This window comes from Neocloeon triangulifer, unplaced genomic scaffold (genome assembly GCF_031216515.1).
Source record: "Neocloeon triangulifer isolate White Clay Creek 2 clone unplaced genomic scaffold, ASM3121651v1 ptg000003l, whole genome shotgun sequence".
NCBI lineage: Eukaryota > Metazoa > Arthropoda > Insecta > Ephemeroptera > Baetidae > Neocloeon > Neocloeon triangulifer.
In genome coordinates this window covers 8219196-8232722 of record NW_026775546.1, presented here as the reverse complement: position 1 = coordinate 8232722, position 13527 = coordinate 8219196, and the positions used below count along the sequence as shown (strand labels likewise).

The following is a 13527-nucleotide window of genomic DNA, read 5'->3' as shown; positions in this document are numbered from 1 at the left end:
TAAGTAGCATTAAAAGAGCAGCACAGTGAGTGATCGGATCGCGGGCGAAGCAGTTTTCGATCGCCTTCCCTGGAAATTGAATAGTCATTATTGCAGCTCAGCGATTGAAAAGCAGAGGAGGCCTCACCGTATTCAGAGAGAGACGAATACAAATTCCCGCAGATTGAAAGATGAATCAATACGAGAGTGTAACTGTTGAAAAATTCTTCTTTCAGTGCTGGTTTTTATACAAAAAAGAGAGCATAAAAGAGGATTGAAACCGCAGAATCAAAAATTAAAAAAGCAGAATAATTTTTACCTTGAAATTCCTATTTATATCAATATCAAGTTGGCGAGAAATTCTGATTGTAAATGATTTTCAATTTATTGCTTTAAAAATTATTTAAAACGCTGCAAATTTTTTTAAATTTATTCTTAAAATAGTTAAATTTAAAATGGAGAACCGAATCTTCTCAGATTATTAATTTTCAATCATCTTAAAACGTTTTTTCCTAAATCTATTGAACCTTATTGATCTATTTTTCAATGCCTTTCAATTCATCCATACATTCGATCAATTCATTAAGAGTCACGTTTTGTTGATCAACAATTATTATTAATTGTCTATGTCGTCGTGTCTGGCGACCCCTGCTATACACATACTGCAGATCTCCTCGTTTAAATCGCATATTTCCGGGTTCGCCGCCGTCTCTCTGCTGATTTCTGCTTTATGCCCATCTGTGTATATCTGCACACGTTTTGACAGCAGCTTGTATAATCGTAATCGCCGCTCGCCCCGAGACGTGACCCCTTGATTTCGCGTGCGAGTTCGTGCCCGTCTTTCTTCCTTTCTCTGCTCATTTCGCCCGTCAACCTGCGCTTTTAACGTCCACGCCGTTTGTTTGGCCGAAAAAAAATAAACACAATCATGAGACGATTTTTATTTTATTTTTGCTTCATGACCCGCACATTAAAATTGAATACACGAAGGAGAAGAAGAAAAAAGAAGTGATATGCAAATAAAATACGTGATTGTTCCGAGACGGAATTACGTTTTGTTTTCTGACCGCAACGCGAACATTAAAAAGGAGCACGGCGAGTTGAGGGAAATAATAATAAAAAATAAAACTGCTATTATTTTATGAAACACAAAATGATTAAACAAAGGAAGATAATTTGAAAAGCAATAAAAAGATAATTAATTTGATTGAGCAGTGGTAAAAAAAATAAATTCTCTTTTTCAAAAAAGTGTTTTGTTTAAAAAAAGGCCCAAAAAATATTATTTGCTAGGAATTTATTCAAATTCAGTGGAATTATAATGAAAAATGTAAATTTATTTTTTTTAATGATTTTACTGGTTTGCAGAGATTAAAAAACGCTTATTATTGAAAATATAAATTATTTCTGCAATAAATAAATATAATTTACATGAAACGCTCTCCTAAATTGTAAAGCAGTGAGAATAAAAATTTTGAAAAATTATAATTATACAAAGTTTTAAAATAATCTCAGAAAAGGCCAATTTCGTTGAAGAAAACTAAAAATGTTATAACAACATTTTCAATAAGGAAAATATCCTTTTCAAAATATATAAATAAAATTGTTGTTATCTGAGTCTGAAATTCCTTGCGTTTTATGGTTTTTGCTGGGATTGTTATTATTAATATGAAATTCAAATTTTCCCATTCTTGCGGGTGGAATTCAATTTTACGATGATACGTCTTTTCCTCGAAAACCAATCAAACTCCACCTATAACCTAATGAGCAAACACGCAAGAGGCGTCGCTGCTTTTCGCTGCTGCGCCTGTAGTTATTTCATTTGCACTCATTTCTCTTTTTCTCCTCGTGCAGCTCTTTTACGGCCGCGTCGTGACGTAATCTTTTTTCAGAACATACACATTATTATTCTGCTGCTGCGGTAATTCGAGAGAGAAAAACAGATGCACCACATCAAAGAGCGTTAGACTTTTCTAACTAATCCTCTAATAAGCGACGCCGCACGAGAAAACACACACAGCGGCACTCGAGGCGCAGCAGTATTCGTTTGTCTCGTTAAACTGCATGTGTGTGTGGTTTTGTAAAACGAGATGCCGATTTCGCAGCCGGTTTGAGACCTGAGGGAGTTAGTTGAGCAGCACTTTGTTTTAACTCATCAAAGCAAAATATTTTAGAAATCAAGAGAAGTAAATAATTTTGACATAGTAAAATGAAACTTTTATCATAAAGTGAAAAAATCTTGTTCAAAAAAAATATTAGTACAGACTGCTTTTATTTATTATCATTGTATCTAACAAACATATTTTATTTAATTTAAAATAAAATGAAACAAAAAATAATTAAAATATAATTCTTAAATTTAAATTTTTATGAAATTATTTTATTAAATATTAAATAAAATTAAAACTATTAAATCAATAAAATTAAGGAATTAATAGTTACATAAAATTATGTTATTTTTTGTGTGTGAAAATTTGAAAATAAAATTATTATTATTTTAAAGGAGATTTATACCATCTTATTTTAAACATTAATATTGTCCTTTGGGCTTCAGCAAATAAGTTTGGTCACCGATTTAAATGAAAGAGACGCTGTGCAGAAGAATTTTGATCAGACGAGCGAACGGCAATAATATTTACGCGTCACTGACCAATTGCCGGACATGGAAATAACGTCCATCTGCCCTTTGATGTCGCACAAATTGGTACAAATTCTTCCGAAATTTCGAAATAATAAAAGAAGTGCCGTCGGCCGGCGTTTGTTTGACACGGTGGAGAGCGAGCAGCTGATCAATCACTGTCCTCTTTTTAACGGGATCCTCTTCGGACTCGCTCACTTCCTAGCCTTTGAAAGAAAAGTGTGCCTCTGATACCGAGAGAGGCCCTCGATTCCGGGCCAGCGAACAATGCGTGGAAATTGGACGCCGCGGCCGCCGCCGCCAGACGCGTGATTAATTTGACTAATTTTTTACCAGGCCAACCAGCCCGAACGGACACTTTTGTGCTCCAAATTTAATTTCCAAGCCGTTTTCTGCGCACTTAGCTCAGAATTTATTGATGCCGGAAAATTTAAAATTTCAACTGATTCCTTAAAATAACTTTCAAAGGGTCATGAGAGTAATTAATTTTCTATTTAATTGTGTAAATCAATCATTTGGGAAATAATGATTCCCATCAGGCAAAATCCAGCCTGAATAAAAAAATTGATTGCGAATTAAATTTAAAAAAGGGATAAATTATTTTATGATTCTCAAAATTCTAAAATTCAAATTCAAGAAGTAATTCATTCAATATTATTTTCGGTTATTTTTACAGTTCATACATTAATTTCAATTTTAAAAGTAAGTTATGAATTCCTTTTTCTAAAATTTCTCTTTTAATTAAGTTTCAGAGAGATAATAATTTCGACAATTAACCCATTAGAACAAAAATTTGCCTGTTCAGCGAAACGCGGCCCACATCCTGCAATAAAACTCTTACAATGAATCGCAGAGATCCTGTGTGTGCGAAAAAGAAATAAACACTTCTTTCTTTCTTGTATTTCGATTGTTGGCGTCGATTGTTGTCGGCACGAGAGGAATACACTCTTGGAGAGAGAGGAATGCGCGCGGCGCAACATGGCAACATACGGTGTATATATTCACGGGTAAGGTATTCATGAGGCAATGAGAGAGAGATAAGAAGAAAAAGAGCCAAAGTGGCCAATGGGGACGGCGGAAGGCGGGATTTGTGCTGCATGAAAGGCTTGTAAATAAAAAAGCAGCCGGGCTCAGGTGAGAATTATGAGGTGACGAGGGTCAAGGCTCGCGAAAGAAACGCCGCCGACCGCTCTCGAGCACCACATACTAGCCTAGGAAGATTTTCTGCAACTCGCAGCACCCCCGGCGGCGCGACCTTAATGAGCACCATTGTGCTCGTTAGTTTGCAGCACCAAAATTAAAATATAAAAATATATGAAATGCATGTTTGAATTCCGGGTTACTTTGGACATGCTTAAATTATATTGCAAAAATAATGCAATTTTTCGATTAAATCAATTAATTGCAGTATTTTTACAATTAATAAAAAACATTTTTTTTAAATATAAAATGACAGTTCCAAAAAATTTTAACTTATTTGAAATTATGAATTTTTCAAGATTAATTTTGTTTTTTGTCTGTCAATTATTATTTTCATCTAAAAATTTCTTCAATAATTGAATGTGATTCTTAAAATTAATATGTGAAAAGCATTAATAATGATTTTGATTAAATTTGCAAATCCTCCTAAAATAGTAATTTCCTAGCTGTTTGAAACAAATTTGTCTTTATTTTAATTTAAAAAAAAAACTTCTAGACAAAGGGTTTGTCAACCTGCTAGTCCCCTTGGTTGTAAACAACGTTCTCGAACGACTTGTTACACTTTGATTTCTAATTAAAACTTACACGACGAAACAAGAAAATCAACCCGCGCGAGGAAAGAAAAAGTATAAAACCGCGAGCGACGAGTGACAAATCAAAACCGCGAGCGAACTCCTCTGCTGCTACTCTTATTAGACCCCGACACGTTGTAGCCAATAAATTAAAAAGCTCGCGAGAGAGGCAATTTGGTGCGGCGGCGGTTCATTTGATTTTTCCTCACTTCTTTGATCTACGCAGCCAAGTCTCAGCTTATTACTCAACTTGTTCATTTATTTAAAAATAAATTTATATGTATATTTACCGGAGCGGGCGTTGAAAATATTAAATTTATGAAAAATTGTATTTCCTTTTACTTGCACCTGCTCTCTACATTTTTGTGACAAAAATTTGACCTGAATTAAAAAAGAGTTCAGCTCTTTGTGTCCTCGCTTCGTGCTGGGGTCTAAGCCTTTTAATTGGCGAAATGGTGGTAATGTGTTTGCGCCTTTGAGAGCCTTTTGATCTCGCAGCCGTGAAATTTCGGGAGACACCTCTTAACTCGGTTTATTTTTGAATTCTCTCATCACGTGTGAGTGTGTGCAGACGCCTTTTACTTAAAAAAAGTGGAGCAGCCAAAAAGCTGCTGGACCATCAAAGGCTTGTTTAGGGACAAAAAAATTTAATGAATTGAAAATTTAATTGACAAAGAAACGTGGAAGAATAAGCATTAAATTTATAGAAATTTCTAGCTGCTTTCATAATTTTTTAAAACTTAAAAAGTATTATTTATTGTTTAATAAAATAATAATATTTGCTAAAAAAATTTGCTTTGCTTATTTAGAGGGAAAAAATAGCTGTCATTTCATGCTTAGGTTGTCATGTTTTTTAATATTTTAATTTATAAAAAGAATAATTTTAGAAAAAATAAATAATTTAAATTAATATTTATTCATTTTTGCGTCATGTATTGAGATTTCTAATTAAAAGGCTGAATTTTTTGCATTTCAGCATTTAAACATTTGGTCTTCTCACAATCAGTTCCAGAATTCAACGTATATTTCTATTAAAATTGTAAGAATGAATAATGCTAATAATTATAATTCAAGATTTTTTTAATTAAAATACTAAAATTAGCAAGTCTGGCAAATTCATTTGATTTCATAAAATTGAATGGAGTGAAATAAGTAATCAGAAGCAAATGAATTTGTATTAAAGAGATTTGTTATTAATTCTCATTCATGCAGAAAAAACCGGAAAAAACCATAACAAGATTCTTAAGAAAAAAAAATGTTTGGTAAAAACAAAATCCACGTTTTGTTTTCATTATTCTGAATATGTGAAGTCTGGTCGGGTGGCGAGTTTTATTTTTGGATATTGTATCTTTGTCGGCGTTACTGCATCGGAATGGGCGTTCAAGCCGCGAAGGGAGGCGCCGCGGCAGCAATTTACAAGGCAATTACCGCGACTTTCGTCTCAATTGTCGGCCGCCGCGAAAACAAAATTTGCATAAAGACGGACGGGCCAAATCGGCGGCTGATTGATTGGGTTGGAATCGTGGTTTACTCGTCGCTCCCATGCTAATCTCGGTCGGCCGGCCGGACGGACCCGCGACGGTCAATCCGAAGGCAGCGCAGCTTTGAGGCGGAGAACCGGTTTGGCTGCGTAGGCTTGGTGTAAGCAGGCGGCAGACGCCTGGGAAAAGCGGCAACGGTGCTCGCGATGATGATGGTCGTCTACCTGCTGAATTCCATCGGCATCAATGGCCATCCCGACACACACCGCGCGGCCACTCTAATTTCCTCTCTATGTTTTGACGCCGATTGCGAGCTCAATAATTCTCACCGAATGGAAATTTCGCGATTCGAAAATTGGAATAAATCAAATTTCTAAATTAAAAAATATTATTTTGGTTGAAATTCCTTTTCCTCGCTCAGTTCAGAAATAAAAGGTAAATTTTAGTTTAAAAGATCAGTAATTTATATGAAATTTTTGGAATATAATTCCACAGGTTGAAGATTTCTTATTTTGATCTAAAAACTTCAGCTCTCACAATCAGCTTCAGAATAGAATTTGTTCTTATTTAATTTAAAATTGAAAAAGGAGTGGATCTGATCAATAATCTTACAAGCCTTTTGTTTGAGGTGAGAAATTTTTATGAAAGTTGGTGTTCTATATCTTATACCCTGGGCTTCTTCAGAAAGGCAAATAATTTTTTCCCAGTTATTTTTCAATGGTACGTGTAAATTAGGCAAATTATTTACACGGAGGACGCTATTGCTGCCTACAATTTAACAGAGTTTTTATAAATTAGCATTCCAGGGTAAATTTAAATTGGGGAAAAATTTAAAGTCGTTCCCGAGTGCCTGGGGCTGTGCATGTTGCCTACCATCTCAAAAACATAGCGTATTATAGTTAATTAAAACTTTATATTTAATTAATCGTTATTATACCTTGAATTTTAATTTTATGTATCAAGTTTTGGATAGAATAATTCTGTCAATTACTATAAAATCAAGGACAATTCCTGATTCTGGTAAAATGATTAACCATGGCTTAATTTTTTCAGTTTTTAAATATTTTGTTCAAATAATGCCTTTAATTCTTTTGTAAAATTTCCACTGAACCGTTTGACTTGTCCCGGTGCTTTCATGAATGAAACAACTTTACAATCTCTCAGCAGAATGCCCAACAATGAATAATTCCTTCTTCTCTCACTGTTCACATGAAAATTATGAATCGTTTTGCTTCTTGGCACAAACTCCAAACTCCCGCAAGAACCACATTCCACGGTGTACTGAATCAATTGGAAATTGTTCACAAACTAGCTGCAGTTAATCTTGTGAAAATCAAATTTAAATGCTCAATCTTATAATTTTATGAAAGTTCAAAAATATCGTTGTAAATTCATTCCTTTAAAATATTAATGCAGAAACTGTTTCAAGTATTTCATTTATTTATTTATTTTTGAAGATTCAAGCAAATTGAGTTATTTATTTTTTAGGCTGTCGAAGCAAAAACTCACAAAAGTCCCCTTCTTTTCGCGCAGTTGGTCTTTCTTTCGTCTCTCTGCTGTAATTCAAAACCGTTTTCGTGTTTTCAGAGGCATGAGCGTTCGTTCCTCCTTATTTTTCTCTCATTCTCTTCACAGCCGCCGCCGCTCTTTTGCTCTGATAATAATAATCCGAACGAACGGCGTTTTCTTTGCAAACGTCCTGTCTTTTTCTCACTCGGAATAATTCGCGTCCGACTCGATTAAAATTTCCGTCGCCGCACCTGACGCGCAAACACACACCTCAAGCGCGAGACGCACAAACACACACTGAAAGCAAACAAAGGAGGGAAATAAAAATGAAAAGACTAGAATGAAAGAAGAATGAACAAAAACCGTGTGTGAATGAAGATCGCACTCCTTTTGGTTATTATTTTATTTGTAAAAAAATGTCTGGAGATTTATTAAAAAAAAAAGTATTAAATTGCTTAAAATTAAAGTTTTTAAATATTTCAATGTCTTATTTGAAAAAATTGAAGTGGAATTTCCCTTTCAAAATGTCATTGATTTTTACACTAATTTCTAGAATTCCAGGTGAAATGTTAAATGAAATTATAAAATTTAGCTTCTTTCTAATCGCAAAATTTAAATTACAATTATTTTTTTCTCTCCTTATACTTTTTTATCTCTGAGGTGCCAGGCGTGATTACAATAAATACGCGTCAGGCTCGCACGTCTGCTTCCTCCTCCACCTCCCACTCTTCTGCGAAGATTCATCCTGAGCTGAAAACGGTACTTGCCCGTGACCCGAAGCGGCGGCCGACGAAAATATAATAGCGCGCACACATTCTCATCCTTTTGTACTTTAACTTGGCTTATCGCGCCGAAAGTTCGTTTTGCGCCGAGAGGGGACCGAAAAATTGGTGAATGGAAATCAGAAGAAGTTTTCCGGCTAATTGAGCTCCTCACTCATGAGAGCGAAAGAAAATTTGCCGAATGAGATAAGGAGCAATAAATCATGGGCGGAACTGAATTTTATTGAGAAAATCGCACGAAGAGCTCTGGGGCTGAATTTGGTCGGATATATGTTTACTCTGATTATCAGAGGATTTATAAAAATGATAAAAAATATATTAAAAAGGTGAAGAAATTTTTTTAATTTCTTATTCTTTCTCTTAAAATATAGGGTCGCCAACAGGTCGCCCATTGACTAAAAATGCTTGTTATTAAAATTTTAAGTTAAAAATTGCCAACTTATGCAACAATTGAATCGAAATTAAAAATTATAACTTTCGTCAATTTTGTGAACAAATTTTAAAACTTATTTTTCTTTGATTGCAGATTTAGAATAGACAACACAGACCACATATTCGACGTCAACAAGGACAATAGCCCATTCGAGTATGATCAGGTCAACATCATCTGTCCGGTGTACCCGGCAGACACTCCGGACGAGGAAACCGAGAAGTACATGATATACAATGTAAGTTTTAATTATTACCTTTATCTACTTATTATAATTATTTATTCGGAGACCTGTAAAGTTAAAAAAAAAAAAAATTAATTTGAGAATAATGAAGGAACAAATGTTTAGAAATATATCTTTGAAAATTGATTTAAATCTCTCAAATATTTACCAAAATTTTGAAGTAATTTTGTAAAATTACTTCTTTTGTCACTTGAACTGATTGAATAATTTTGAATCGAATTTTGGCAGGTGTCGAAAGAGGAGTACGACACGTGTAGAATCATGGACCCGAATCCTCGCACCGTTGCAATCTGTAATAAGCCGAAAAAGCTCATGTATTTCACAATCACCTTCCGCCCGTTCACGCCACAACCGGGAGGCATGGAGTTCCATCCAGGGCAAGACTACTACTTTATCTGTAAGTGCAAAATAAATTAAAAATGAGGCAAATTCCTAAATTCTTATTCAATTTCAGCTACTTCATCGAAAGATGACATTTACCGCCGCATCGGTGGTCGCTGCTCCAGTGACAATATGAAGACAGTCTTCAAGGTGTGCTGCCGCGCCAAGGAGACCAACAACCAAAGTAATTTTCATTAAAATTTACATTTTTATCAAAAATTAATTTTACCAAATAATGGAAAACTTGATGCATTTTTCTTTTAATTTTTGAAACTTACTAAAATGAAATTCCTTTTTAGCCACTGCAGCCACGGGCATCAACCTGGGCCCTGTGCACCACTTCCCGGTCACCACAAGCGGCACGTACAGCTCGACGCAGGCCTACATGCCGCCCCAGCTGCCCACTCGGCCAACCAGGCCGCCCTCATCGAAGGACTATCCTCCGATGCAGCCGCCCAAAAAGAGCAGTAAGTTCAAATTATTAATTTTAAATAGGTTTTTATTTAATTTGCTAACAATGCAATCTCCACAATGGATCAAAATTTAGGAGATGATTTATAAAAAATAAATTTGATTTTTACTTTGAAATTGAAGATACATTCAAAGAATGAAACGAAAACAAATTGGAACTTTGGTTATTTGCTTACTTTGCATAAATCTTACTTGGTTTTTAAATTATCAAAAAAAAACCCCAAAATACTCTTCGTAGCATGTAATATGGAAATTGGTGGTTTTTTTATATAAAAAATTTTTTAATAAATTTTATTAGGTTAAGAAGTATAAAAGTAAAAAAGAGAAACATTAAGAACTTTTTTTAATTATATTTATATAATCATTTATTAAATAAAATCAAAATGAATACCTTAAAGGAAATTGAAAAACAGTTTGATGATTTATTTTTGAATTCTTTTATTTGAATTTAATCAAATATTTTTAAATTACCTATTTTTTTCTCCCATAAATCTTCTTAACATAACATTTGCTACTTTACATTATTGATATTGAACACAGCATTGAGTTAATTAAAATTTAATTTCCAGGCGAGTACGACAAGCATCCAAACGAGGTGCTGAAGAACGAAGAGCTGACCTACAGCGGCGCCTCGGCCTGCTCGTGGTCCTCGTCAATATTGCTGTGGTCGCTCCTGGCGGCGTCGCAGGCGCTGCTGACCTACTCGAGACGGTGAGCGCCGTCCTCTTCGTTCGACCAGTGTTGAGAATCATCGGAGGCGCAAGAAGAGAGAGTAAATGTTTTTCGTGTGCGGAGCAAAAATTCGGCCGCACCCCGTCACCCCCGGACGGGCGTCGGGGGCGGCCGGAGAAAAAAGACTGCAGGCAATCTAGTTCATCCTTCTAAAATTAAGGCGTTCGGAGAGAATCGCAGACAGTTTGGCCTATTTTTCTCGAGAACGAGGATCGACCGACAGTTTATTATTTAATTACGGACAGTTTCAAAGAAGGACCACGGACATTTTCCACAATGCGTGAAGAGAGAGTATTTAAATATAGCGAGTGAATGTAGATAAAAAAGAAAAAGGAAAAGAAATCGGACAACCCTGCGTTGAGACGACCTTTTGTGATCGGTGCAGCTGAGCGAAATTCCTCCTAGCGAATGGGGTTCAAACAAGGTGAAATATCAGTTTGATCTCAGTGCAGGCGAAAGGAAAAGATAAATTTGAAAGCAGTTTCCTCGGACGGCCCCAGCTCGCAGGAGGAAACAGACCACACAATAATTATTATCATCGATTATTACCTGTTTTACAACTACTATTTATTATTTGAGCGCCATGTACAGTCTGATTACTTAAGTGTATTCATGGGATGTCTCGAGAGTTCAGTTCGGTGATTCAGTGTCTGGTTGTATATTCGAAAGAACGTCCGGAGCCAATATGGAAAAATCTGAATCTGATCTTTTCACTTTGGTTCAAGTCGGGCTTTAAATATCGCTGTCCACACATAGGACGCCCGTCCGAGGGCGTCCGATATAGTCGTCCGGTTTGAAAAACGAGGAGCAGCAGAAAGTCTTTCTTCTCATTCGAGTGCATTTATAATTTCGAGTTACTCACTTAATCGTTTGCCGGCATTCCTGCCAATTTTTAAATATATATCATTCGGGAGACTTGACGACAATTTGCCTTCTTTCCACACTGTAAGTAGATAATTAATTTATGACTCTTGCAGCTGAAATTTAGGCTGCACTGTGTGAATTATGTCGCCGTACATGTATTTTATATATATCATTCCCTCGACTCTGCTGACAACCTCGTTCGTGTGGTTTTTTTTTTAACTAAAACATTCCATCATTACTTTTGAATCGATTGATTTTCCGCCTCTCCGTTATTGTACAGACGAATTGATTAATTTTACTCGAATCAGAAAAACCAACAATGATTAATTTCTTGTGAAAAGAGCGTCTCTTTCTCTCTATAATATAATTATATCTTTGATCACCGATTAAATTATTATATATAAAATATTGTCGCTCCCGTCAGAACTGAATAAAGGCGAAAAAGTTGCATCGTTTCGATATTTAAATGTAAAATGTATATTGATGAGCGTAGTAGAGAGAGCGAAAAAGAAGGGAAAATTTTCTCATATGTGATATTTGTATAAATGACATCAACAATAATGACGGATTCTCATCACAAACACACTCACTCACACTGATCACGTATAACAATGAAAATGAAAAAAAAAAATCTGAGCAAAATGATTAACATTTCTCTCAAATCCGAATTATTATTTGTACAGTTCCGCGTGTAAAGAGCCCCTGACGAGCAATTTGAGAAAAAAAAACATAGCAAACGTAATAAGATTAATTATTAATTAAAAATAGTTAAATGATATTGTCACACACGATACACACACACACACATACACTTACATTAAGTAAAGAGTAAACACACACACACTACACACATGCATTACAAGTAGCCAGACAGATGATCAAGTAGGAAGAAAACTGAAAATGTTTTATTGCTGTATAAATGACGAGATGTGTATGTAAATAATTATACGAAGATGAAGAAAAATAATTAAAAAAAAAGAAAAAGAATCGAATATCATTGCAGAAGAAGAAAATTCGTTTTTAAGTAAGTGCCATATTGAAATGGAAATTTTGTTCAACACACCTGCCACTACTGAACAAACTCTAGCTACTTTCCCCACACCGTATATAAATAAACAGTTTTTTTGAAAGGCCGAGTGTTGTTTTGGCACAATTATAGAAACCAATGGAAAAAGGAGTGCTCTGTGTATATTTTGATTAGAGCGGCGTGGTCTCTGCTCTGCTCAAAGTCTCTCGAAAAATTGTTAAACTCTCTGATGGTGCTGATTTTATCCAACCCGAGGCCCGAGTGAGAGACCCGCGGCCGCAGCAAAATTGCATTTTTATTTAGAACGGGTATCTAAAATTTTTGTCCATCCAAGATGTTGGGCTCGGCGGCGGATTTTAAACTTGGAATTACACTCGTTTTTAGGGACTTCCGTCGCCGGCTTGCATCTGTGCTTTTAAATGCGGGGTCTTCGGATCTAAAAATTTCACTCTTTGGTGCTACGAAATGAGATTCCCCGCGATTTTTGAGATTGAAAAATTTGAATAAATAAACAACCAACGCGAGCACTTATCTTGCTTTTCTCGACTGTTGATTTTTGTATGAAATTGACATATAATATGTATGCAAAAAAGGCCCCCTGCGTAGACACTGTGTAAATACGTGGACACAAAAGTAGTGGAAATTACGATTATTTTCAGCCAGAAGAGTCGCAAATTTCATTCTTTATCTTCTCAAATGAGACGAAATTTAAATTATTTATGAATCAATTTGTTTTCATCGGCAAAAATTTATTGTAAACGAAATTCCATCAATTAGGCAGAGATTTATATTTGTAAAGAGGAAAAACATTCTCTTGTACATGTTTGAATTAGCAGCACTTCTGTCGAACCCCTGCATTCTTCTGATGGGAAAATATTTTATAACTGACTTTTGTACAGCGAAATAAACAATTGTAAAATGTGAATTAAACCACTTGATTTTTATTTTAACAGACATTTTCCTTCCAAGGTTTTGAATATCAAAAAATACTTTTTATTTTTTAGTAGAAATAAAATTTTATTCATATGGCAAAAAAAATCTTTGATTTACAAGACTTCTTTTTTTACAAGCTTATATAATTTGACTTCCGTTCAGAGCTTCATCTCTTAAATTTATATACTAAAAGCACACTTAGTAATCATTTAATCAAACATTGCATAATATTATAGTTGAGTCTCTTTGATTCAATTTTTGAGTTTGTTATAATATAATATTTTTAT

General features: G+C 34.9%; 1 protein-coding gene across 2 annotated transcripts in view; it reads left to right on the top strand.

Moving 5' to 3' along the window:
* Positions 1–12264, top strand: part of LOC132205750 (ephrin-A4) — a 247326-nt gene extending 235062 nt beyond the window's left edge. For both annotated transcript variants that reach the window (XM_059635011.1, XM_059635010.1), the window contains exons 2-6: positions 8685–8826; positions 9061–9229; positions 9287–9397; positions 9513–9680; positions 10254–12264. In XM_059635011.1, the coding sequence (XP_059490994.1) occupies positions 8685–8826; positions 9061–9229; positions 9287–9397; positions 9513–9680; positions 10254–10399 (736 nt within the window). In that variant the 3' untranslated portion in view covers positions 10400–12264. The remainder of the gene's footprint in view (positions 1–8684; positions 8827–9060; positions 9230–9286; positions 9398–9512; positions 9681–10253) is intronic.
* Positions 12265–13527: the final 1263 nt, after the last annotated feature.